The sequence below is a fragment of the Protopterus annectens genome, chromosome 13.part0, assembly GCF_019279795.1.
Source record: "Protopterus annectens isolate FY-2018-M chromosome 13.part0, PAN1.0, whole genome shotgun sequence".
NCBI classification, from domain to species: domain Eukaryota; kingdom Metazoa; phylum Chordata; order Ceratodontiformes; family Protopteridae; genus Protopterus; species Protopterus annectens.
Window position 1 is genome coordinate 1074662356 of NC_056747.1, and position 26810 is coordinate 1074689165.

A 26810-nucleotide genomic window follows, 5' to 3' on the forward strand; every position below is an offset into this window, starting at 1 on the left:
CCATATTCCATAGTGTACGTTTTCAAATACTTTCAGCTCTTCTGTCACTTTCAATAGCTCTTTTCATCAATAGTTTCTTCCACTGCTTCAGTGTCTGATTTCTTCCACCTTGTCTTACAAGCATGTCCCTTCCATCCCACATTTATTTCATCTCCCTTCTGCAATGTACTCTTAGGAAATGATCAGATTGAACTAGCATTGAGTTAATGCTGTATTAACTGTAATGGATTCAAAAGATTCAAAAATTCAAAGAAACTTTATTGTCATTTAGGACCACACAAGTGTGGCCTAAACAAAATTACAAATGTAAGCTCACAAGAGAAATGCAGTGCAAATAACACAAATACAGCAGTATGAGAGAATAACATAAGAAAGAAAATAACACATGTGACATGCAAGAGGTAGTTCACATTACATAAACACATTCAATGCCCATTATCTAGTGATAAATAATAAATACCCACCACAAAACCCCTTTAGTGTTGAGCGAGAATGAATAGAGACTAGTGAACAGCAGCTGTTTAGTTACCGTATTGCACGTGTTAACCTTAGACGTGACTCAGTATAGCTGTCATATTGCACAATAGTAATGCTGGTGGTAATTGCTCAGAACAGCAGGATTAAATGGAAAAATGGGCTTCAAAGTATCAGGTATTGTGGTTGGTGTCCAAGTTAATACGTCTCACAGCTGTAGTATACAAACTGTTCCTGAATCTGGTAGTCCTACAATGCAAGCTGCAGTACCTCCTTCCAGACGCAAGTTGTGAGAACCAGTTATGGAACAGATGGGTCAAATCAGCTACTATTTTCTATGTTCTGCTTCTTGCTCTTGTAAAGAAGAGCTCCTGAATAGAAGGGAGGTTTGTGCCACCCTTACCACCCTCTGTAATTTCTTCTTCTCAGCCACTGTGCAGTTGCCAATCCATGCTATGAAGTTGCTAGTGAGGATGCTTTCGATAGCGTCCCTGTAAAAAGTGGTAAGAGCAGACAGTGGGAGCCTGGCCTTTTTGAGCTTTCTCAGGAGATGAAGCCTTTGTTGGGCCTTCTTGACTATATGGTTGATATTAACAGCCCAAGAAAGGTTATCTGAGATGTGAAGGTCCAGGAACATGGTGTTAACTTTCTCTACTACCTCCTCTTTGATAGTGAGTGGTTGGTGAACTGTTGCCTTTCTCCTGAAGTCCATAATCATTTCTTTGGTCTTATCAACATTCAGGTCCAGACGGTTCCTGTCACACTGGCCAGTCAAAATGTTCTCATCTCTGTTCATCCCCATCAGTAATGAGTCTCACGACTGTGGTATCATCAGCAAATTTTATAACATGGTTTGAGTTATGTTTTGCAGTACAGAAGATAGTGAAGAGCATGGGACTGAGCACACAACCTTGGGAAATGCCAGGATTCAGGAATATGCATTGAGAGGTGCTGTTCCCACTGCATGTCCATTGGGGTCTACCAATCAGAAAATCAAGAGTCCAGTTAAACAGGGGTTGTTTATCCTGAGTTTCATGATTATCAACCAGTTGCATTGGTATCACAGTGTTGAAAACAGAACTGAAGTTGCTGTAGAGCAGCCTTGCATAGTTGTTCCTCCCTTCTAGATGTTTTTAGTGCAAGATGTAGGGTGACTGATATCGCATCCACGGTCAATCTATTTGCCTGGTATACAAACTGGAGGGGATCGAAGGACTTAGGCAGACCCACGATAGATGTTTCTTCACAATCCTCTTAAAGCACTTCATGAGGTTTGAGGTTAAGGCGCCCGGTCAGGATTCACTGAGGCAGGTAGGTTTGGGTTTCTATGGAAGTGGGACAATACTTGTTTTCTGGAAACATGAGGGAACTTTCTCCATAGTAAGGAATAAGGTGAAGATGTCTGTCAGCACCAGACATAACTGATCAGCACACCCCTTCAACACCTTGCCAGGTATGTTACCTGGTCCACCAGCCATCCTAGGATTAATTTCTTAAGCTGAAGTCTCACCTCCTTGGAGTTTAAGGTGAGCACTACCTCCTCTGTTTCAGTGTTTGTTTTATAAGGTGCAGTGGTGTTCTTCTCCTGCAATCTGCCAAAGAAGGAGTTCAGCTCATTTAGGAATTCCATGCAGTCATCACATTAGGATGTTTTAGTCTTATAGTCTGCAAGCTGCTGTATCTCCTGCCATAGGCTTCTCGTATCCCTCATATCTTGGAAGCAGATCTGAATCTATGAACGTAACCTATGAATTTTCCTCCCATACTCCCTCTTTGCCTCTTTGATGCCCTTTTTCAGATTTGATCTAGCTGCCTTTAACCTTTGTTTGCCATTTCCCTTGAAAGCTGTGTTTCTTTCCTTCAGTAGCTCGTAGAAATTCCTGGTGAGCCAGGGCTTCTGATTAGCTCTTGTAGTGATGGCTTTCGTGGTGGTTGCATCCTCCATCTATTTATTTATGTCTGCAAGAAATTATTTGGTATAGGTGTCTATGTCTAACTGGAGATGTGCATGGCTGCTTCTTTAAGGACTAGCAGGTGGTATTGAAACAGGTCTGAAGCAGTCCATAGAACCCTCCTGACAGACTCTGACCTGTTTAGTTGTCTTTTTTTCTCTCATCAAAGCCATCTTATAAGTAGACAGAAGCAGGATAGCAGTGTGATAAGAGCTGCCTATGTTGGGCTGCTTCAAAGCTTTAAAGGCTCCTTTAATATTGCTGTAAGCTTTGTCTAAGGTATACTCCCCTCTGGTAGGGAAATCCACATACTAATAAAAATGGGGTAGCACCGCCTTAAGCTCAGCTCTGTTGAAATCACCCGTTATCACATGTACAAATTCTGAGTTTCTGCTTTGTAGCTCATTGATAATATTATGGAGTTTATTCTGAGCTTCAGTGGTGTTAGCACCGGGGGGTTGCTCACTGCTGTTACATATATCCCACTGATTTCCCTTTGTCCATAGAAAGGTCTGCATTTTAGTGTCAATATTTCCACATATTCAGAGCAGTATGATTTAACCAGCTTACAATCTTTGCACCACCACCTTTAGCTTTACCACTCTGTGCTTTACATCTATCTGCTCTAAAGAGAGTTAGATCTAGGTTCACCGCATTGTCACTAATGTTACTATGCAGAGATGTTTCAGAGAAAATGAACAAATAAGTGTCCCTCACCTTATTTTTTGTGGGCTCCATTCTCAGATAGTCCATCTTGTTATCCAGTGAGCAGACATTTGCAAGTAATACTGAAGGTAATGCAGGCCTGTGGGGGGTTCTATTCACTTTAGCAGCAGCTCCGCCTCTGCAGCCTCTCTTTCTAGTTCCTTCACATCTATTTCTTTTGTAGCTGCTCCAGGGCATTCCAGAACCATCCCTGTGAAGTTTCAGAGCTCTGATGGGTGAGTATAACTTGTTTAATTGAAAGTCAGATAGTTCCATGTTTGTCAGTTATGTGAAAGCACGCAACTGCCCATATCAGGAATTACATGAATGAAGTCACTGTGGTTGTGAACTAAAAATCAGAGTCAATCACAGTAAGTCTTGGGTGTAGCAAATATAAGAGACAGTCTCCCTACAAAAACATTTTCTTTTATCTGGAAATATGGTTTGACACTCTTTGTCCCCACTGTCTTTCAGCCATCAGTCCCTTCACAGCCAAATGGCCCATTTGTTCTGCATCATTAGGGTGAGGATCACCTAGGAGGGACCATCATTTAAACAGCCATTAGGGGAGGTTTGAGAGTTTTCTTCTTGGCCTTGCATTTCTCCTATAACCACCCAGCTTACTGACCTGAAGGTAGATATTAAATGGGCTTTTTGCTCATCATTGTTCACTTCTGTAAAGGATGCTGCCAGCAAGCAGCTCCACTGCCTTCCGCAATCATGGAAGTGGTTTCTGTAGTCTACAGCTGAGTAACTGTACTTCCCATGTGCTCCAACAGTGCCCACTCCCAGTCCCCCTGAGAGCATGTGCTCCACCAGTGCCCACTGCCAGTCCCCCTGAGAGCATGTGCTCCACCAGTGCCCACTCCCAGTCCCCCTGAGAGCATGTGCTCCACCAGTGCCCACTGCCAGTCCCCCTGAGAGCATGTGCTCCACCAGTGCCCACTGCCAGTCCCCCTGAGAGCATGTGCTCCACCAGTGCCCACTCCCAGTCCCCCTGAGAGCATGTGCTCCACCAGTGCCCACTCCCAGTCCCCCTGAGAGCATGTGCTCCACCAGTGCCCACTGCCAGTCCCCCTGAGAGCATGTGCTCCACCAGTGCCCACTGCCAGTCCCTCAGAGCATGTGCTCCACCAGTGCCCACTGCCAGTCCCCCTGAGAGCATGTGCTCCACCAGTGCCCACTGCCAGTCCCCCTGAGAGCATGTGCTCCAGCAGTGCCCACTGACAGTCCTCCTGACGAAGTGAAAAGGACTTACTTCTTCACGTCTCTCCCTACCTCATTGCTGCAGTTGTTACCTGAACCTCATCCAGCTGGGTAACAGTAAGACCTCCAACTTTCGGTACCATGGAGCCAGTCATTTGGAAATATTTTTGGTATAATGGAAATTGATGAACTTTTTAAGACAAAGGCTGAGCAAGTGGAGCTGACTACCACATCGCGCGACTTTGGTGTTGACACTTGGTTTGAAACTTAAATGTTTTAAATGCACTGCGCAATGTTTTTACACCCACTGTGAGATTTATTTTCTAATATTCACTGAAACCATCCAGCAGACAGTCGCACTTAATTTTTCAATATCAATAAGTGTGACTTAAAAAAAATCATAAAATCAGGAAAAACTTTTATCCCTTCACCTCCCATGCATGGAAACTTTGCACATCACAACCCTACACACACACATATATATATATATATATATCATGCGGTGGTGGTGCTGCGGTAGCGTTGTCGCCTCACAGTTAGATGCTGCACGTTCGATTCTCAGAGCGTCTTCTCTGTGTGTCGACATGCGTGAATGGGCGTTCCTTCGTTGAAGGTTGTGCGTTAGGCCCGGCAAGCCAGCACGTAAAAATCTACTGCCAATCATTAGCGGACCTGAGTTCCGCTGTGGCGACCCCTAACTGGGAAAAGCCGAAAGACAGAGGATATATATATCTATCATGGTCAGAAAAACAGTAATGAATGCAAACGACTAAAAAAATGCAGTGTTCCACCAGCTTGCACCATATAAGTCAGTGAAGCCTGATAAACCAAACCAAAGAAAACTCAGTTGATTCAGAGTGTCTTGACAGAGTGAAATTCAAAACCATATGTTGGGTGGGAGATGGAAGGCACACAGAGCAACTGATGATAAACCACAAATCCCAAGCACCAAATTAACACAGAAAGGTTAATTGATTGTAGCAGATATTGCAGACCGTGGTTTCACTGATAACAGGCTTTTTCAATGCAAATCTGATTCCGTAGTCTGTAGTTAATGGATTTGAACTCTCTAGCAATACATCTGATGACTACAAGCATTTTAAATCACAAAATAAAGCATTCAGAAAATGTTATGTACTCTGGTTAATCAAAGAGAACACTATATAGAAGTGAAAATGATAAATATAAAAAAAACAAGATACAGTATATAATGTAAATAACATCCTAATCACCACTAATAACCATAAAACTATTTAATAAGTCCTCCTGAACTGTATAATATAAAATTCTTAATGTTGACAGATGTGATCACAAGAAAACCTTGTAAATATATTAAAATGATACAAAGAATCCACATTTTTGGTCAAAACAAATACAATTGTCCTGCAGTTTGCATAGAGGATTAAGGCTTGAACCCTTTTAATGCATGGCTTCCTGTAGTCAAGAATACATTGTTTGATTCCTTCCACACTCTTTTGGATGCTTTGTGCCTCTGAGTCACATAACCAGACCATGTACCCATGTAACTGATGAAAAGGGGCACTTTTGCCCAGTGAGCTTACCTGGTTAACAAATGTGTAAAAAACCTCGGCAGACTTTACATCAAAAAAGACATGCAGCTCCCCTACTGATAAATTCCATTTGTTAAAAAAAATAAAAAAATGGTAATACATATAAAATACACCAAATTAAATAATAAAACATAAGAAATAAATTACTTTGCTGTATTAAATGTAAAAACTGAACAATCGTGTATTTTAATGAGAAGTATGTAAATCCAACAGCATAATAAATAATTATAAAACTTCATTAAGACCTAGATTAACTAGACATCCCATATTAATAATCTGAATCTTCCTGTCTTATCAAATTTTGTGGAATCGCTGTTAATGGAATTGAAGGCTCACATCCACATCCCATCACATCCCATCCCCACCCCCCATTAAGGAAACCACAGTAAAAATTTTCTCCAGAGCCAACTTCATGCTTCTTAAAACAGAAGTGGTGAACTTCATGACACCCATGCAGATGGACAATACAGTTATAACTGCTGAATCCTACACAAATGCACTATATAAGCACTTACACGAGTGCATGGATCGTGCTATCCCAAACAGAACCAAGACGCTATCCTCCAAAAAAAGGAAGCCAATCTGGTGGTCCCCTGCCATAAACAAACTGTACAACAGAAGGAAGAAACCATTGCAAAAGAGTAAAATCCCATGAGTGGAGGAGCTCCCTGGTCAGTCTCAGTAAGAAAACGAGATCCCTTATAAGATCCTCCAAAGCTAGCTACGAAAACAAAATCACCACTAATTCCAAGGACAACCAAAAAGCATTCTATAGCTATGTCAAGAATCTCTATGGCAACACCCAGATCTGCTCTGAGTTACAGCACAAAGGCACGGAAATTACAGAGTCAACTGATATTGCCAACATCCTGGCAGATAGGTTCAGTGCTAACTTTACCCCCCCCCCCTCACCCCCTAAAGGGCCCACATCTATACAGGAAGAATGCAGAGTCCCTGTAATCACAACTACGCAGGTAAAAGCTGCCCTCTCTAAAGCCAAAAACACAGCATCCATGGGCCCGGACAACATTCCAGGCTGCGTTTTACATGAACTTCAGAACAAACTGGCTCCCCACTTAAGCACCATCTTCAATAATAGCCTCGCATCAGGCTTTGTGCCCACTGAATGGCACACAGCAACAGTTATCCCACTCCACAAAGGGGGAGCCACCACTGATTCCAGGAACTATCGACCTATTAGCCTGGTCTGCAAGGCCATGGAACGTATCATCATGAAACTCAAACAAAGACATTGGTAACCTCCAAACTCTGGATCTCACCCAGTTCGGGTTTGTGAAAGGCAGATCATGCCTCCTGAACCTGATCAACTTCCTTGAGACGGTCACCAAAGCCGTAGATGAGGGTAAGGTGGTTCACACAGCCTATCATGACCTTGCCAAGGCTTTCGACACCATCCCCCATTCTGGAATTATAGCTAAACTCACTAAACTAGGTATAAATCCCTACGTCACAAGATGGGTTGCCAACTAGCTCACTGACAGAACAAACACTGTAAAAGTTGCAGACTCCAAATCTGACCTCAAAGCAATGAAAAGTGGAGTACCACAGGGTTCCATCCTGGGACCTCTCCTATTTGGTATCTACTACAGGCTAACACAGAAGGCCTCTGGCTAATGAAGTTTGCAGATAACTGCAAACTAGGAGCCATAGTGAAGTCCCCAAATGATGTGGACATCCTACAGAAGGGCCTCGCTGAGGCAGATGCCTGGTGTCAGAGCCATGGCCTCAAGCTCAATGCCAAAAAGTGTAGTGTCATCCCCTTTGGTAAAAACTCTGTACCCATGAACTATCACATAAGCAGCAATCTACTTAACACCGAATGCGTGATAAGAGACCTTGGGACCCAGGTGGACAGTAGTCTCTCCTTTGATAGTCACATCGCCACAGTAGTCAGCAAGTCCTTCTACATGGCACACCTCATCATAAAACGGGTTCTCATCCAGGAAAAAAAAAAGAGGTCATTGTTCCCCTCTACTCGACACTCATTAGACCCATTATAGAGTACAACGCCCCTTTTGGAATGTACCTCACAAGACATCTGCAGCAGCTGGAAAGGCCACAGAAGTACCTCACAAAGAGGATTATTGGCCTCAAACAAATGCCCTACACTGACCGCCTCAAAAAACTCAAGCTTTACTCCTTAGCATATCGCCTACTCCGAGGTGATCTCTGCCTAACATATAAAGCTATGTCAAATCCAGAGCTGTTGGATATGCTCCACTTAAAGAAATCTCAATCTCTCCGAGCTACACGCTCTAGGGACCTAACCTTTGTCACCACAATAAACAGGACATGCTGGAGGGAAAGATTCCTGTCCCAGAGACTTCCTATTCTCTGGAACAAGCTACCCATCTATGTCAAGCAAAGTTCTTCATTATCAATATTCAAGAAAAATCTTGATGAGTAGATGAGAAATACACCCTATGGATCACGTCTGCATCTCTGCTCGACAGTGGCACAGAAAAATAACTTTCTTGGGTGGTGTAAGCCAGGGAACCTTGTTGGCTAGGCTTACATAGGCCCTTGGGCCGATAGCCTAGTACCTACCTATGAACATGCTATATTTACAGACACAGTGTACAAGTTTCCATATAGAACTATGCCAGTTAATAAAATTAACACAAACACAGGGGAGTGCCTTGAATGGAATTTAACTTTTTGTAATCAGCTTTTTATAAGTTTCTAATAAATAATTTTTCATATATGATTTCCTGTCAGTATACCACTTGATGTTGGGTATCAGAAAGCCTCATACAGGTAAGAAGATACGATTGTGCCAAACCTGAGCTCCAGCTGAGAAGCAGGGTTAACAAGCTTACTACACTTCAATTCACTTCATATCCTATGCTAGAATTTTGTGACATTAAACATGTTGTAGCTGCTTAACACATTAACAAATAATGAAATAGAAGGTGATCATGCAAAAATGTTCTTGGTTAATACCCATGATTTCTTCCAGGAGACACCTATTGATACTTTTGACAGCTGTTTCATGAATGCTGTTTGTGTTTTAACCTGTTGAGATATCACCACAGTATGCAAGACCTAGTTCCAGGGTTTCTAAACTCTTCTCATAGTACAAAAACATGTTCATCTCTGAATACTGTTCAGCACTCAGAAATACTGATGTCTAAACTCTTTTGTTGATTTTATTTTATAGAAAATGTTCTTTATGGTTATACTGTTGCAACTTGTAATTTGTAATTTTTACTATTCAGCTCCTTATGGAATATGAAAGATATGATAAACAATTGCAATAATCAGTCATACACTTCTAACTACAAATCAACATAGCTGCTAATCACAAATTGTGATTCATCAACATGTCTAATTAAAGTAAAACGGAAATCACAATTTCACATCATTTTGCATTGAAGTCAGACAGCTATGAATCATTTAGCTTTAAGCAATAACTTTGCAAAAAGGGAACATTATTAGATATTACTGGTTAAAAATCATGTTCTGTATGTTTTCATAATGGCATGCTTAAACAGTTTTAACATTTTCCATGGCTCAGAGGTTATATCTGAGATTCGTGCACTGCATTAATATGAACCATTTAGAGTTTTCTTTATCAGATTAAGTTACATTCATAATATCATGTTCTTTTGATGTTGAAGACTAGAAATACCATGATGTTAATGTGTGCCCTTCCTTCCAGTAGATGTCATGGTTCTTGACCAGTTTCCGAGTGCAGTCTGTTCTTTCTGAAGAAATGCTGGTGGAATGGCATGCAGAGCCATCACAGTGCAGCAGACAGGGGTTTTATCGTTTTCCCTACATACTGCTCTCCTTCCTGCCTTGAACCAGGGATATTTGATGGCATATTTTTTATGTACCGGCTGAAGTAATGGGGACCTATCTTACCCTTCTATTGCTGCAAGGATGAAGGCTGGCTCCTCGGTGACCACGAGGGAACGCTGCACCAGCACCTAATCCCATACCATTCCTAAAGAAAGGAAAATGGTGATCTGTCAACTTCTCTATACAGTCCATCTGACTGCTAGCTGAATCTACTAACTAAATAGCAAAGGCAGATACCCTATTGCCATTCAGCTCAGTTAGCCACGTATTAACATGAGAAGTAGATAAAATAATTTTCTTTGGATTGCATGGCTGGACCCAGTTGGTCTTAACATCTCATTTTTTTCACAATGTCACAATAGTTTAAGTCAAATCATAACTCAGTGGGAAGTTGGCATAATGGTTGGGGTGGTTGCCTTACAAGCACAAGGTGCAGGGTTTGATTCTCACAAGGAATAATTGGCTAGTCTTAAAATGGTCCACAAGGGCAGTTAACCTAGTGCTAATCTATAAACCTTACATGGTTGGCTTTTTCGAGGTGGGAGGTTAGCTTAACGGTTAAGATGTTTACCTTATGAACACAAGGTGCAGGGTTTGATTCTCACATAGGGCAACTGGCTAGGCTTAAAATGGCCCCAAAGGGCAGCTAGCCTGGTACTAATCTATGAGTCTGACTTCTAAAAATACATAGCTGTAGAAGATTGCTAATTCTTTAGAACAAAATCACTTTGCTCATTTGCATGACAGTTTTCTGTGAAATATTGGGATTTTGTATGCAAAGTTTTCAGTGACATCAGTTATCAGTGGCCTTACCTGTTTCTCCCCATATCGGAAGGTATTCATCCTGCTGTATGTCTAGCATGATTTCCAGTCCATTGCCTGTTCCACCTTTGACTGTTGTAAGCAGTGGTCTACTGTCTTGTCCTGAATTAAAGGTGTAGCACTTGCCATATCTTGTAAACACCTATGAAATAATAAAAAAATAAATAAATAAATAAAAATGCCATTTTAGCATCCTGACTGTGATGAACTGTCATAAAATACATCCACATTGTTTTATAAAAATGAGCTTTACATAATTTGTAATCTGTCATACTGCATTAAGAATCAGATGACTTTCATAGCTTGCAAGTGGATAATGACTCATGGAATAGGTAATTTTCTTAAGGATATAGTAGTCTGTAATGATTTTTATTTACTTATTTACTGAATAGGTAGTGAAGCAGAAATATTTAGTAAACGAGTTTTTAGTAAGCACATACAAGAACCAAACTGATCTGTTATCAGTAGAAAGGATTATGGGATGATTATGTACTGAAGACATGGATGTCAAGAACTTCGCTTGAGAGGTGAATTTTGGCAGCCACGTCAAAAACATATAATAAAGGGTTAGGATCCGAAACCCATCATAACTCTTTATAGTGTGTGTATGTATATATCTATATCTATCTATCTATATATATATATATATATATATATATATATATATAGATATATATATATATACACACACCCAGGAGTACAATCATGATTAACTAGATTTTATATACATATATATATATATACATATACATATATATATACATATATATATATATACATATACATATATATACATCCATACATACACACACACACACACACACACACACACACATACACGGGTCCCATTTAGGTGATCAAAGTCTTAGAACTTTGAATTTCACATGGCCGACATCATATGATCGAAGTTTTAAAACTTTGAACACCTAAACAGAGATCTCTATATAGCGTGAAATGGGAACTTTTCCCATTTTCTCGCTGCAGTGCAAACTCAAAATTGGTATATTTAAATAGGGGGTATGTGGGGGTGCAGGAGGGCTTGCCCCACTGCATAAACATGTAAGAATTTTTTTTTTTTTTGTTTAGATGTTTGAAGTTTTAAAACTTTGATCATATGGTCCCAGCCATATGAAATTCGAAGTTCGGAAACTCTGATCATCTAAATAGGATCCATATGTATATAGTTGTTGCACTTGAAGAGGGTCGTGAAAGGGCTTTGCTTTACGTGAATGGCAAGAATGTTCCAGAGCAGGGGTAAGTGTATCACAGATGTATGTATCTCTCCAACATGAATTACTATGTCAGAGGCTAGGTTATCATCCTTGGAATGAGTGACTATTGTGCAGTTTGTGTTAATATGTAACACTGCTATCAAGGACAGATTTGTAGGTTGCCCTGTAGGCCAGACACAGACTGACTCTTAGTTGTCTGTTGCAAATATAATACAGTGATAGGGCTTTAAAGTTTTCTGCATAAGACTTGTTGTTTATGCCATTTATATTCACTGTGAAGAAAATCTGGGGTTGCTGCAGCTGTTGTAGATATGTGGTGAGGTACATGCCAAGGAGTGCATTGTACTGAATTACTGGTGTGATGAGGGCTGAGTACAATGCATTATAATGTCCTTTTATGTGGATGCTCTGCCCATACTTCTGAGTTGTGCCACATACAAGGGATTTGTAACCACTGTGGACGCATGGTGGTCAGCGTTCCCATTACTATGTAACTTGATTACCCAGATCATGTACCACTGGGTGTACTCAGAGGTGTTCTGTCTATATTGTAATTAGCTTGGATATTTGCTTTGCAAAAGGGAATAATAATACTTTTGTGTTCATAAGGTGTGCTTCCATGGCTGTGGCACAAATCACTTTTGTGCAGTAACAGTTTCTGCAGTATATCAATAGCGTTTGTGGATTCAATGATTGTCCATATTTTACAGTCATCCACAAAGTCCAATGCATCATAGAACCACTGATATAATGTCATCAGCCGAGACAAGACCAGCTGCAGTAACCTGTGAACACCTGGCTATGAGGGGGGCTGTTACCCAGCACCACTGACTCCAAGTGAAGAGTTCTTGTCCACTGTCAGAGATCCGGAGAGCTCACGGGAAACTGCATAGCAACATGTGATTGATGGCAATGATTATATGTCTGGGAGGACAAGTAACTGCCAGGTGGAGTTTCCAGGTACGCTTACATATGGCAAGTTTTAAAATTTGCTTGTATATAAAATATAGAAAATTTTATGTAATACTTCCTGTGGATTTTTTTATTAATGAACTAGTTGATAAACTAACAGACTTAAGACATGCTTGTTCATTACACATGGCTGGAGGTGGACATGTCAGCCAAGTCATTCCCCACTCAGGTATTACAGAAAAACTCACCAGCCTGAACATAAACCCCTACATCACGAGATGGATTGTCAACTGGCTTACAGACAGAACTCACACGGTAGGAATAGCGGGCTCCAGGTCCAACTCTAAACCAGTCACAAGTGGTGTCCCACAAGGCTCAGTCCTGCGACCCCTACTTTTCGGCATATATTTCTCAGAAGTACAGGCAAACACAGGAGGGCTATGGCTCACCAAGTTCGCCGATGACTGCAAACTGGGAGCCATAACTGACTCTCCAGCTGACACGGACATCCTCCAAAAGGGCCTTACTGAGACGGACACCTGGTGTCAAAGTCATGGCCTCAAGCTAAATGCCAAAAAATGTACGGTCATCCCATTTGGGAAAATAAAACACACACAAATTACCACATAGGTGGCAGGCCCCTTAATACAGAAGAGGTGTAAGAGATCTGGGGACCCAGGTAGAGAGTAATCTCTCCTTTGACAATCATATTGCCAAAGTAGTTAGGAAATCCTTCTATGTGGCCCATCTAATTACTAAAGGGTTTGCATATAGAAATAAAGAGGTTATAGTGCCCCTCTACTCGTCACTCATCAGACCCATCATAGAGTACAATGCCCCATTTGGGATGTACCTTACAAGACACTTCCAACAGCTGCAGAGACCACAAAGGTACCTCACCAAGAGGATTACTGGCCTCAAACATATGTCCTATGCAGCCCGACTGAAAAAACTCAGGCTGTACTCAGTGGCATACTGCTTACTCATAGGTGACCTCTGCCTGACTTACAAAGCCATGTGCAACTCAAAATTGATGGACATGCTCCACCTAAAGAAATCCAAGTCACTGCAAGCCACGTGCTCTAGTGAGCTAAACCTCGCCACAACAATAAATAGAACATGCTGAAGGGATAGATTCCTGTCAGAGACTCCCCATGCTTTGGAACAAAATTCCAAACTACATTAGGCAGAGCCCCTTACTAACACTCTTCAAGAGAAACCTTGACGAGTGGATGGGTAACAGAAAATACACCCCTGGGATCACTTCATTGCCTCTGCTTGACAGTGAATCTGTTAATTAATCAATGGGGCGGCGAAAGCAGACACACTCTGGCTAGGCTTATAAATGCCCTCGGGCAGATAGCCTAGTACCTACCTATGAACCTAAGTTTTAGTTTAACTTATTCTTAATGGACATGTGGGCAAAACTGTATATTCACTACTGCCCTGTGTTATTGCAGTTGTGATGTTTAATTTGGTGTCCTTACCTTGATTCATTTCTTCCAGGACTGTCCTTCTTACCAAGTGTGGTATCATCTGCACATAGTAAGCAAAAACCTTTCTTTGATTATTGATGACTATTTGTCAGATATATGCATTTATCTGTATGTGTGTGAGGTGGGTGTAATGATAGTGTGTATTGCTGTACCATCTGTGATAGTGCGGCCAGTGTTACTATATACATTGTTTTAAATATTTAGTGTAGTATAAATTTCATTCCTGTGTTTGTTGCATATTATCACATTTCATACCGACAGTGGAAGTTTTGTACTCTTACCACTCAATGACAGAGTACTGGTAGACTCTGATGATGATGATGGCCAAACAGAGGTACAGTCAGGGAGGTACAGAATTTGAATTTGACACAGATTTTGACATTCAGCCATCCCTTTTATTTCTCTCAGAGACATTCGGTAGGCCTGTGCATACCTATTCCATTGAGCCCTCAGTTATTGGACAGGTGGAGGGTAACACACTTGATCAGGGAAGTGTAGTTGCTGCAGCTTCAGTGCTGGTTGACTCTGGCCATAGCCAAAGTGTGGGCAAGGTGTCACAATGGTGGGCTGTTGGGGTGCTCAGGGAAGTCCTGCTGTACACCCTCAACTTGATTCTGGTGTGCGATTATGTACCATTCAATGTATGTTTAGTGCCATCATGGAGGTGCAGGCATGTTCTCCCAGGGTCTTTGAGGGCATGCTTAGGGTTATAGATGTGGCTGATGTGTGTGACTGCATCTGCTGTGTGGCCAATTCAGTGGATTGAGTGAATGGCATGATCGAGCAGGCAGTATCTGTGATGAGACATCTGCTGGGAAGGGGACAGCATCCACATGGACATAGGTTGGCATCATCATCTGATGTTAGCCAATGTGGCAGTGCCCAATCACAATCCCGTAGTGGCACTATTTCCACTGCTCTAGAAGTTATTGAGGTGTCCACACCCAGACATGCTAGGCTATGGGGTCATGGTCCTGGGCATACTCATGAGGAGAGCTTGTTCAGCAGACATCAGTCACATTTAGGTAGCAACAGCACATCTGACCATGGGCATGGATGTGCTAGTACAACTCCTGGCAGAGCCAGTTCTCATGGTCAGAGATGATGACAATGAACTCAAAAAAGTAAAAAAAAAGTCAAAAGTAACTTTATTGTCATTCAGACCATACAAGAGTGCACAGCTGGACAAAATCATGTTCCTCTAAGCTCATGTACAAACAAACAAAAAAACACTTACACACATTTCTAAAACAACAGTAACAACAACAGTGACAAGAGCCAACCGAAAGCACAGAATGCATAGCAGCCTCATCAACCAAGCTTGATTACCTTGACCACGGCAATTCACTCCATCCAGACTGCCACCAACTCCCTCTTCAACACCAACAACATCCCATGTCTCAGTGATGCTCTTTTGAGAATTGTACTGCTTTCTTACAGATTTTTATATTGTGTATATCTTTGATGCATGGGGCGTATTAGTTGATAAAGAGCACACATCTATTGACATAAAATCAGTCCTGTCACATATCAATGTGATTGCTAGGAAGGTCATACATCTTCTACTCAAAACAGTAGCAAGTAAGAGTATGCAAGTGTCTGCCATTCATTTGTGTTCTTAGCCTTTTATTTTCCTATTCCAGGTTCAGTACTTACCTTGATAGTCCAGCAGTTACAGGTGTTTTAATTTGGGGGTGACTGTGTGACAGTAGCAGTACACAGCCATTGCATGGGTAAGTAAAGGTTGTAAACATTACCTGACATCAGTTTTACTGAATGTATGCGCACAGGATTAAAGTTGTACCCCCTTAGGTGATGAGCATGTGTACTATCCTTTGCATGCTGGCCAGGGTGAGGGTATATTGTGCATGCCTATGTCTACCTACACCCACAGCGGTTGGTGTCCCCCCCATGACTCCTCACTTGTGTGTGGCTGTGTTGACCTTACCAGTGGTGGTGGGATGTTTGCCCCTTTCCCTTGGTGTCCCTAGTCAAGCTGTTTTCTCAGGAAAATATTGTGATGTATAGCACAGATAGTCTAAATTTTAACACAAGTACATTGACTGTAGTGCAGACCTTGCCCTGATGTATCTATGCACCAGACTTGTGACGTCAGCAGCCCAAACACACACACTATTATATTTTTGTTTGAGCATATGCCTCATTGTAGCCCTCTTCAATGGGTGTCTGTGCATTTCTAATGGGCAACATCAGCCATGGTTTGAGTGCATACCTTGCATCACCCATTACATGACTTTGTAAGATGTCCCCCCCTTAGAAAACCTCTGATAGAGTTGAGAGTTGTGCCAGATATGGGAGTCCTCATAATTGCCGGAGTTGCCAGCACACACATTGAGGATGATTTCCTTAAGATTAAACATGACGTGGCAGTTAATGGAGTGGATGCCCTTTCTGTTTATGTACACACCCTTTCCTGTTCCCAGGTGGTGCTTTGATCTCAGTATGTGTGCAGTCTATGGCACCTAGAACTTAAAAATTTCTCGCCTGTAGCACACTTCCATGGATAGTCGTAGCCCTGTCCTCAGGTGTATGGGGAAAACTAATGGAGAATCTTGGATGCTGATGTCAGTGGCACCCCCAGCATATCCCCTGTTGATCTCTGGAAGGTTCCGTATCTAACATTTTAAGTGCTACACATACTTTAGTTTCCACAGGTATTGGTTCCCCGTGATTTGCCCTTACTCGCAGCTGAAGGCAAGAGAGGTTGCAGAGTTCCTATAGTGTGTCTCTATCCACCCTGTTACTCTTTACAATTTCTACCTCATGCAGACCAGGAAAGGTTAAATGGGGTCTAAACACCCTTCTTCTTCTTGACCAAGGTCCATCAGCAGCATTAGCAGCATAAACTTGGCCCCGTTGCATATACACATGCAGAAGATAAACAGCAGCCCCTGGCATACTTTCTATGTAGAAAGGTTTCTGTGGCTGTACTCGATTGCTTTATAACTTGTTGAATAACTCCTCCATCTTGGATTGGTTGATTAGCATACAATTCAGCTGCTTATGCTGTAATTAGCATGCCAAGAGGTTTACCATGTTTGCACGGCTATACACAACGTGTAGAGCTCCTTACTGAATACAGTTTGGTGCACTACCTTGTCATGTCATGCCACAATGCACATATGGTTTTAGCGAGCCATGTAGGCTTTACTAAATCTGCACCAATGACTTTTCAGTCAGCTTCTTGACTTCTGTGAAATTTATAAAGTATCAATTAAACATATTTAGTTACTGACATTTTTGGTAGTTAATATATATATTTTTTATCATCAGTACTGCATCATACTTCATTAAATTGTGAGTTCTGTTGGGATATTCCTTGAAATTGCTAAACTGTAACCTTCAGAATCTGTTAAAAAGCATTTTTTTTTTACATTTAATTTTGCATTTGTTTACCCGACAAGTACCACTATTCAGTGAATGGTAGCCATTGAACAAAAGCAGAGGAAACTAAAACAGTTCAGAAGATTCATTACATATTTCTATATATACACCATCTATTTTAATGTGTTGTCTTTAGATATGATTTTATGTGCAGTGACATAATTGCAACAGAATCACAATGTTTGCATTACTGCTTCTAAAAACTGGAATTGCTAGTAACTGCAAATGAATATAGCAGGAGAAACTAGTTAAACTGTACTGAAAGAAGAAAAAGATATATTTGATCTGAATTTGCAGAAAATTTTCAAATATGTCATAGTTGAACATACAACGTCTTATTTAAAAATAGAAGTGGATTTGCTTGAATGTCATTGGACAAGAAAGTAGAATATAATAAACACACTGCATTCCTGAGGACAGCTGCAGATTATACATGTTCTGCTATATGTGCCTTAAATAAAACACCTGCACTGCTAAATCTAAAATATACTGCAAGATGTCATAGATCTGCTTTGCTCTTATTTGGTCCTGAAATTTGATTTCAAGTTAAATAAATTGTACTTTTAATAAAGTTGCAGTAAACTGTTTGACAAATACCTTGGAAATGTTCATGTCCAAAACATATAGTATTTCCATTTAGCCACTGAGGTATGCCTTTTATAGACTATCTTTTAAGGAAGGCACCTGTAGGAGTGAATTTTGGAAAGAAGTTTGATATCTGTAATATTCATTACTGCATCTAGGAAATATTACACAGATTCAAGCACTTTGTAATAGTCTAGGACCAAATCCAATTACAATTATTTTAAGACAGGCGTGATGTAAATAGGTATAATAGTTATACATCATATGATGATGCCAGTGTCATGTGGGCTCGTTTTACCCTCTGGTGATTTGGAGGGAGACAAAAAGTTTTTTTTTGGGGGGGGGTCAATGTGGGAGCTCTGGTAAAAAAGATGTCAGGACCCCCCCTCCAATTGCTCACATCTCCATATTAGGAAGGAAAGATAAGGTAAAAACTGGATTTTGATCGGTCATCTATCACCAGGAAATAAGCACCATCAAGGCTGAAAAAGGACGAGAGAACAGCATCCTTGAGATACAGCAGCACATGTGCCTCTGCATTATCCTCTGCACATTGTGATGTTAACCATGTAAAGCTGACAGAAAAATAAGATACAGCCTATCTGGATTCACTTACCTTGGCCAAGATTAACCATGCCTCCTTAGCCATCTTGTCGACACAGCTCAGGCATCGTTCCCAGCTCAGATTTCCATCACGGCATGACAAGTGGTCTGCCTTGTCAGTATAATCCCTTCTCCCAGGATGAGCATGCCCATCCTTTCTGCCTCTCAAACTCAGGTTACCTGGCTTTATCCCTCAATGTCACTGGTGCAGGCTTTGGGAACAAGGAAGTTATGATTTATAGTTTTGCATGCAGCTACTCATATGCATAGTTTTAACATGAGATTAAAGAGTGAGCATTGCCAAAACCAGCAGTTTTACAGAAAATAAAAAGGTGTCCATAGGAACTTTTTCCTAAGGCTTGTTATCATCATACATGCGTGTGTGAGTGATGCACACAAACATGTGCATTTCTTCATGTAAGTGTGCATGTGTGTACAATGGAACTAAAGAAATGATTCTGGTGGTAGAGAATAGCCACGGACATAGCTATATAGTTCCATTGCTTGATATATGGCAGACAAGTGAAAGAACTGATTCAGGCAAGCTAGTTCCACTGCATTATCTAGGGAATAAAACCCAGAGAGGGATCCAGATTACCTGGGATTGATTATTGACCTCAACAACAGAAACTGAGAGTGACAAAACAATGCAGACTGCATATCCTATAAAAGAAAGGCTACAAAATCCACTCTGCTAGCACCTCCTAGCAAAGACTGCAGATATGGCAACTGATTGTACTGGGACAAATGAATGAACAGCAATGCCACGCAGTACTTGGCATTGTAGCTGGAATTATACACAGGTGTATGTATGCATCCACCAAAGACACAGCACTGAGATCCTCATTTCAAATGAAAGCTTGAAGAACAGCAGCCATGAGGCAGTACGGATTTGGATTAGGGAATAACATTACGCCTATCAGAATGATGTCCCAGACAATGCAAGAGTTTTAGCCTATAGTCTGAACTTTGAACTTTATGTGTACACACTGGTGAGGAAGAGTACAAGTAACGGTATGGCATCCAGATCCAAGGACATTATAGTCCCACTGTGCAGAGCCCTAATTAGATCAGTAAATTAGTACAATGCGCCATATGGCATGTACTTGACTAAGCACTTACAACAGCTGGAGTGACCACAGAGGTTCTTCACCAAAAAGGGTATTATCAATATATCCTATGCTGATAGCAGAAATAATAAAAGGATAGGGCTTTTTAGTTGATAGACTATTATCAGGTAACTTATGCCTAACCTACAAGGCACTGATGGAGATGTTACACATCTGCAAGACAAACAGCATGAGGGTCACCTGATCTAGGGATCCAAACCTAGTCAGAGACTCAAACAAAACATCCTGATACAGAGAGACAGATATGTGTCACAGACATTACCCCTTCTTTGGAAAAGGCTTTCTGTTTATGTTACACAGATCCCTTCCCTAGCCCTCTTCAAACACGATTTGGATCTATAGATGGGGAATCCCAAACTCACACCTGGGGTAGGGCCTGTGTCCCTTATGGATGGGGGCAATCTGTAAAATACTCAAGTCATATGCACAAACATATGCCATCTTCTTGTTCCAAGGGGGCCTTATATTGGGTAAAATCAATTTATACTGACTAGGCATGTAATGGCTTTTTAAGCTGTTAGCCTCTTAATCGCCAATGAACCAATGCATCTATGAACCTATGATGGACAGCAGGTTCCGATGGGAAAAGTGAAAGAAGTTTGACAGCTTATCCTAATTATTACCAAATGATATAAAAGGTTAATAGTTTTGTAGGAAGAGACTCATCCAGATATCCTGTGACCATAGCACAGACTGGGCCAGGAGCAAGATGGATGATCAATTCACAAGTATTTGCCACTCAGTAGAGTGAAGAATAATGCACAAGTTCACAAATTATATATTAATTCTAACATTCCAGTATTTCAGAGAATTTTCTTTATTATGTGGAAAACAATCTCAGAGTTAGCGAATATAAGTAGATAGGGTGTAATGGAACATTACAGATGTCAAGGGATCGGTGGGGGGGGGTCGCATGCAAATACGTCTTAATAGTTTAAAAGTGTGTTTTGAGTTGCACTGTTTTGTGTATATGGCAGACATTAGTGCTCACATTTTTAGCATTGAACACTCATGTCCTGATCTTTTCTCATGCAGGAAATCAGCAATATGTGAAATCACTTTAACGTCACAAGCTGAATTATACACAGGCACAGATATCTTCACTTTCTTTCTGTTCCTTGCAAACAAGAATCTCTAACCAATACTCATCAATAATGGGTGTGCAAAAACAATTCCTGATAACAGGACACTCAGACCTACAGTGTCAATGCTAAATGTGATCAATTTGAGTAAAAATGCATCCCAATTTATTAATGCAGTACTCCTTCACCAATATCCAGTATCTGTGATTCACACAATTCCAGACATCATCTAAAAAAATAAAAAATCCAAAAGGATGCAAGGATCCGACTGCGCTGACTAACTTCCTCAGCAGACAAAACTAATTAAGTAGTCGATCCTCATCACAGGCAGGTCCTGCTCTCTACAAAATAAATGCCCAACAGCATAGAAATTAGATTCTAAAATGGGTTCAAATAATTAAAAGCAAGCAAGCAACCCCCCCCCCCCACCAAAGCAAACAAACAAACAAGCTAGCATCACTATTAGCAATGCCATTATCAACTTTTCTAAAGCAGTGAAATTTATTGAGCTGTCCAAAAAGGCTATACAAGATCTGAAGACTCTAAAAATACCACACGAAAGAGCAGACTACAGCATATTGATACAGCTCTTTGATAAAGTCACCACATTTCTAGATGTTCAAAAAATGTTGAAGTTCTTCAAAGTCAAACTTTATTAAATCATGGCATCAACAATTATAAATACTAACAACTAAACAGAGATAATACTGAGAAAAAAGCCATTGTCTTCTACATACAAAACAACATGGTTCCAACTCCTATCAATATTCAACAAAAAGAGGAATTTACAACACTATAATACTTATAAATTCCACCAATAAAGTAATCAGTCCAGGAAAATTCCATTCTGTAAAGATTCCCTCAAATGAATGTACCCATGAACTACAACATAGGCGGTAGTATACTTAACACCGAAAGTGTGATAAGAGACCTTGGGACACAGGTGATCAGTAGTCTCTCCTTTGATAGTCACATCGCCACAGTAGTCAGGAAATCCTTCTACGTGGCACACCTCATCACAAAAGGTTTCTCATCCAGGAAAAAAAAGAGGTCATTGTTCCCCTCTGCTCATCACTCATTAGATCCATTATAGAGTACAATGGCCCTTTTGGTATGTACTTCACAAGACATCTACAACAACTGCAAAGGCTGCAGAAATACCTCACAAAGAGGATTACCGGCCTCAAAACAGATGCCTTATGCAGACCATCTCAAAAAACTCCAGCTTTACTCCGTCGCATATCGCCTACTCAGAGGTGATCTCTGCCTAACATACAAAGCTATGTCAAACTCAGAGCTGTTGGACATGCTCCACTTAAAGAAATCCCAGTCCCTCCGGGCTACATGCACTAGTGACCTAAACCTTGTCACCACAATAAACAGAACATGCTGGAGATATAGATTCCTGTTCCAGAGACTTCCCATACTCTGGAATAAACTACCTATCTATATCAAACAAAGCTCCTCATTAGCACTCTTCAAGAAAAATATTGATAACTGGATGGGAAATAGGAAATTCACCCCGGGGATCACTTCTGTGGCTCTGCTCAACAGTGGCACAGGAAAATAATTTTCTTGGGTGGCAAAAGCCAGGGTACCTTTTTGGCTGGGCTTGTATAGGCCCTAGGGCCAATAGCCTAGTACCTACCTATGAACCTATATAGTTATGCAAAATCACTTTTTATTCCAATTCACTTCCTGATTATTTCAATACTTAAAAATAGTGACTAGAATTGAAGCAACCAGAATCCAATAGCAATCCAGAGATTATGGGAGATCAGTCTTTTACCCCTTGAAAGATCAAACAAAACAGACTCTAATTAATCTCTGTTAAGTTGGCCTGTAATGTCCAACAGACAAAGTGATATAATCCACACCATATACTTTGAGTGGCTGGACAGGACATGAAAACCTTCATATTTACAATGCTTGTCTAGCACCTGATACCATTCCTCACTTTTCCATCATAAAAAAGCTAACCAGGCAAAACATCAGCCACTTGGAATTTTACTGGATTGCTAAATTACTATGAAGATCACACTGGATCAGAATAAATGGTACCATCTCCAAAGAGCAATATGTAACTAGCAGCATCCCACAAGGTTCTGTACAACGCCCTCTCCTCCTTGGAATCTTTTAGTTTGAAGTAATGGATGGTGCAGTGGTGCAGCGATAGCGTTGACTTCTCACAGCAAGAGATTGACCAATTTCTCAGCTGGAGTGCCTTCGGTGTGGAGTCTGCATGTCCTCCCTGCGTTCATGTGGGCTTCCTCTGGGTACTCGGGTTTCCTCCCCCATTCAAAGACATGGATCTGGATCATTTCTCCCCAGGCCTCCACTGAAAATTGGTTTTGTTCCAAGTTGGACTTTCCTGGGTAACAAATGTTAAATAAATATAAATAAAGGCAAATGCTTATAACCTTTGGCTAACTACATCTACAGATGCCTGCAAGTCCGTGAGATTCACTAATACTCCAATAACGCCATGACCGCACTAATATCTGGTGTTCTAATAATTTCATCCTGAATGTAGAGATATGTAATAAAGTCACCTTTGGCTAAAGATGGTACTTCTATGTTATATCATATTATATGTTGATAGCATGATAAAGGACGAGGAAGTTACTTAGATAACGAGTCGTGCTTAAATCAGAATACCTCTAATACCGTCAGAAATCCATACTACTTCTCTCATCTTATCTGTTGTGGATTCTTGTTAAGATCCCAAACCATCCCAGTGTCCCTTTACTCTGCAATGATTTGGCCCATCACAGAATACAGTTCTCCTTTGGCATGCATAGCTAGCCAAACCACTCTCCCAACTTCAAAGATCACAATACTGAATAACCAAAAGAATCCAAAAGGTTTAAAGAATTGTTCTTATTTTGACTAAAAAACATCTATTTATCTTCCATGGTGTATAAAATCCTAATAGGTGATTTGTGCTTTGCCTTCTGAACCTTGTGAGATCTCGTTTTTACATACTTATTTTCTTTGAAAAGAAAACTCTCCTATTAATACCCATTCCAAAGACCTAGTTCTATGGTGAAATATCAACAAGTCTACATTTGGGGACAATTCATTATTCTTTCCTTCTCCCACCAATCAGACAAGCTCTCCTGCAAATTAGATAGTGTAATCAGAAGAAAGATGTGGGGAAAAGGGCAGCCACCCCAGGCACTGACTTATAGGGGGAGCAAAAACATTACCAAAATGCCATTAATATAATTTTCTCCTTTTACGTAAGGGATGAACCTCAGGAACCACCCAAAAGATTTGGAAGACTTCTGATTTTGGAGATAATTGCAGTGGCAGACTAGTGAATACCACTTTGTGGATCTTTGTATGTGGCACAGGCAGCAGTGATATTTATAAATATTTAATAAACTACAGCTGTGTTCAATTAGTTTAAAATAAATAATGCTAAATATTAGCATTATTTATTTTATTTTTCTGAGATGGTAGCCTGGGACTGGCCTGCCACATTGGGGAGAGGAGAAAATAAATTGTGGTCATCATCAAGAAGCCCTACTGCAATGACTGTCCATGGATGACGTTACAGTAGAGTAAGAAAGCAAACAGCTCACAAAGACATTTTGACTTCTTTGTGTAAGAATCAGGAACAGACAAAAAAGCCAAAGGGAAAAAAGTAATCTGAATTAAAATATCGATTTTTATACTTAGAAAGAGGGTTTCATTTTGTTTTTTTTGCAATAGGAGGATCAGGGACAAAGTAAAAAAAAAAAAAAAAGTAAATTGGGATGGGACCAATTTTAAATACTGCTATACATTCAGAAAGGTGATGAATTACAGGTTTTACAACAGATTATATTTTATATCCTACTGTTGCTGCTTCACCTCTAGATTTTTGTTTCTCTTTTGGTGAGGGGGGTGCCAAATAAAGGCATCATCCTGGGCACCGAATGCCCAAGATACACCTCTGAGTAGAAGACCCTAGTTGCACTCAAAGTTCAGTTAGGTGAATAGATGGGTTCCTGTCAGTTTTATCCGAGGAGTCACTGGCCTCAAAATTCTAACTAAGGAAAAACGTTTTTAAATTTTAATTCACCCGTTAGCTCTCTGTTTATTCCCCCCCACCCCCAGCTTTTCCCTAACCTCTTTCCTCTAGTAAGATACAAGCTGAGCATAGTCTATATCACCCAGATTAACTCTACCTTTTGCCTTCATTTTCTGAACAAATAGCATCAAGGGATTTTCTAAGACATTGTCAGACAACCTCAAGTGGTTTGCATATTAACTGATTAGTATAGAGGACCATATAAACTCAGAAATGAAATTTGGTCTCAGTGGAAGTTATCCAAACCTCATTCACATTATTAAAACAAGCCGTAGCAACCTGTCCTAACAAGCTTTTTTGTTTTTCCACAGGTCACCCAAATAGCTGCCTTTCCTGCACTCGGTTGAGTCTTCAATGGAGAATGAAGTAGACAGGAGTTGAGAGCGAGCTGTCAAGAAACATTCCAATTTGCAGATCTTGCAAGCTCTTCTATCCCTCCATAGCAAATGTATGAGGTCCATGACAGCTCCCAGTGGAAGGCACATAACCATGAGGAACTTCCTGAACAAGCAGTACACCACTTGCTACAAGAGCATGCTAGGCTGTACATGTTCCCAGCGATACACTTTCATTCCTGTAGGTATCACCAACACAGAGGTACAAACCCCACTCTCAAGAATGCCTGAGCTAGCAGCAACTGCTCACCTAAATCCTCACCTAGCTGTTCCCTGTAGTCCCTGTGTTGTTAGTTGAACGTAACTCATCTGTGATGCAGTCAGGTCTTCATTTCTCAGTTCTAGAGGGCTGAGCTCCTGTCAAGAGATCTTAAAAATTCCTTTAAGGTTGCTACCCACATCATGTCCTACCCCTTCCATAAGTAAGCCCCCTTTACTGTCTTACTCAGCTAAACAAGACCTCCTAATACATTCCACCATTTTTACTTTAGTTATATAGCGAAAAAGGAAAGTGAAGACCTCTTAAACCAATCCTCATATGATGTATCTCCAGGAAATGATCAGTTACAATCCTAGTTCTTCTATAACTTCAGGGGTATGTGAGACTTGCCCCCTACATCAAAGGTTGCAGAGGGGCTTTCCTCTCTGCAAAATTATGTTAAAGGTTTCACCTTTCTGCGTTTCTTACATTATTTTTGATCAATGCTTTGTCAAAGTTGGTGATTCATAGCAGAACTTTCTCCTTCATAAATATGAACACAAAGCTCTAAAACTTACAAATGTGTATGTATTAAATTATCTTTTGTAAGTCTTCATATGTTACCAAAAATAAATTAAGGATATGTATATAATGTGTGCACACATACACAATCACTTCTGCACACAACACAAACACACGGACACATACACGTATGCAAACATACATCACAACAAAACATTAACTAGTACAGAAAATCAGTCAAAAATGAAAGGAGTCGTTAAAGTGATACAAGAAACTTAAGAGCATTTGTCAAAAAAAAAAAAGAACAGAAAGCCACGAGAATAAGCTAAAAGTAGAAGGCAGGAAATATATGAAGCAGAAAAAAATGAGAACAAATGTATTATAGCAAAGATGAGGCTCACATCTGATAAGAAAAGGACATAATACTCTAAAATGTGTTTGAAGGGAAGACAGAGAAGAGTATAATAAATATATTTACAGGAGGAGTTCATGTAAAACATGTACATACAATAAAGGTTTAAGACTTTCATTTAGGCTAGATATAGCCCATGGCTGTGACAACCAAAAACTTGGTCATGAATACAGCAGTGCAGAGTGGGAATATGCACATGTTTAT

General features: G+C 40.5%; 1 protein-coding gene across 1 annotated transcript in view; it reads right to left on the reverse strand.

Annotated features, from left to right (window-relative positions):
* Nucleotides 1-26810, reverse strand: part of LOC122788123 (acid-sensing ion channel 2-like) — a 1562929-nt gene that overhangs the window by 926872 nt on the left and 609247 nt on the right. The window contains exon 2 of the mRNA XM_044055062.1: nucleotides 10547-10697. Coding sequence (XP_043910997.1) covers nucleotides 10547-10697 — 151 coding nt within the window. The remainder of the gene's footprint in view (nucleotides 1-10546; nucleotides 10698-26810) is intronic.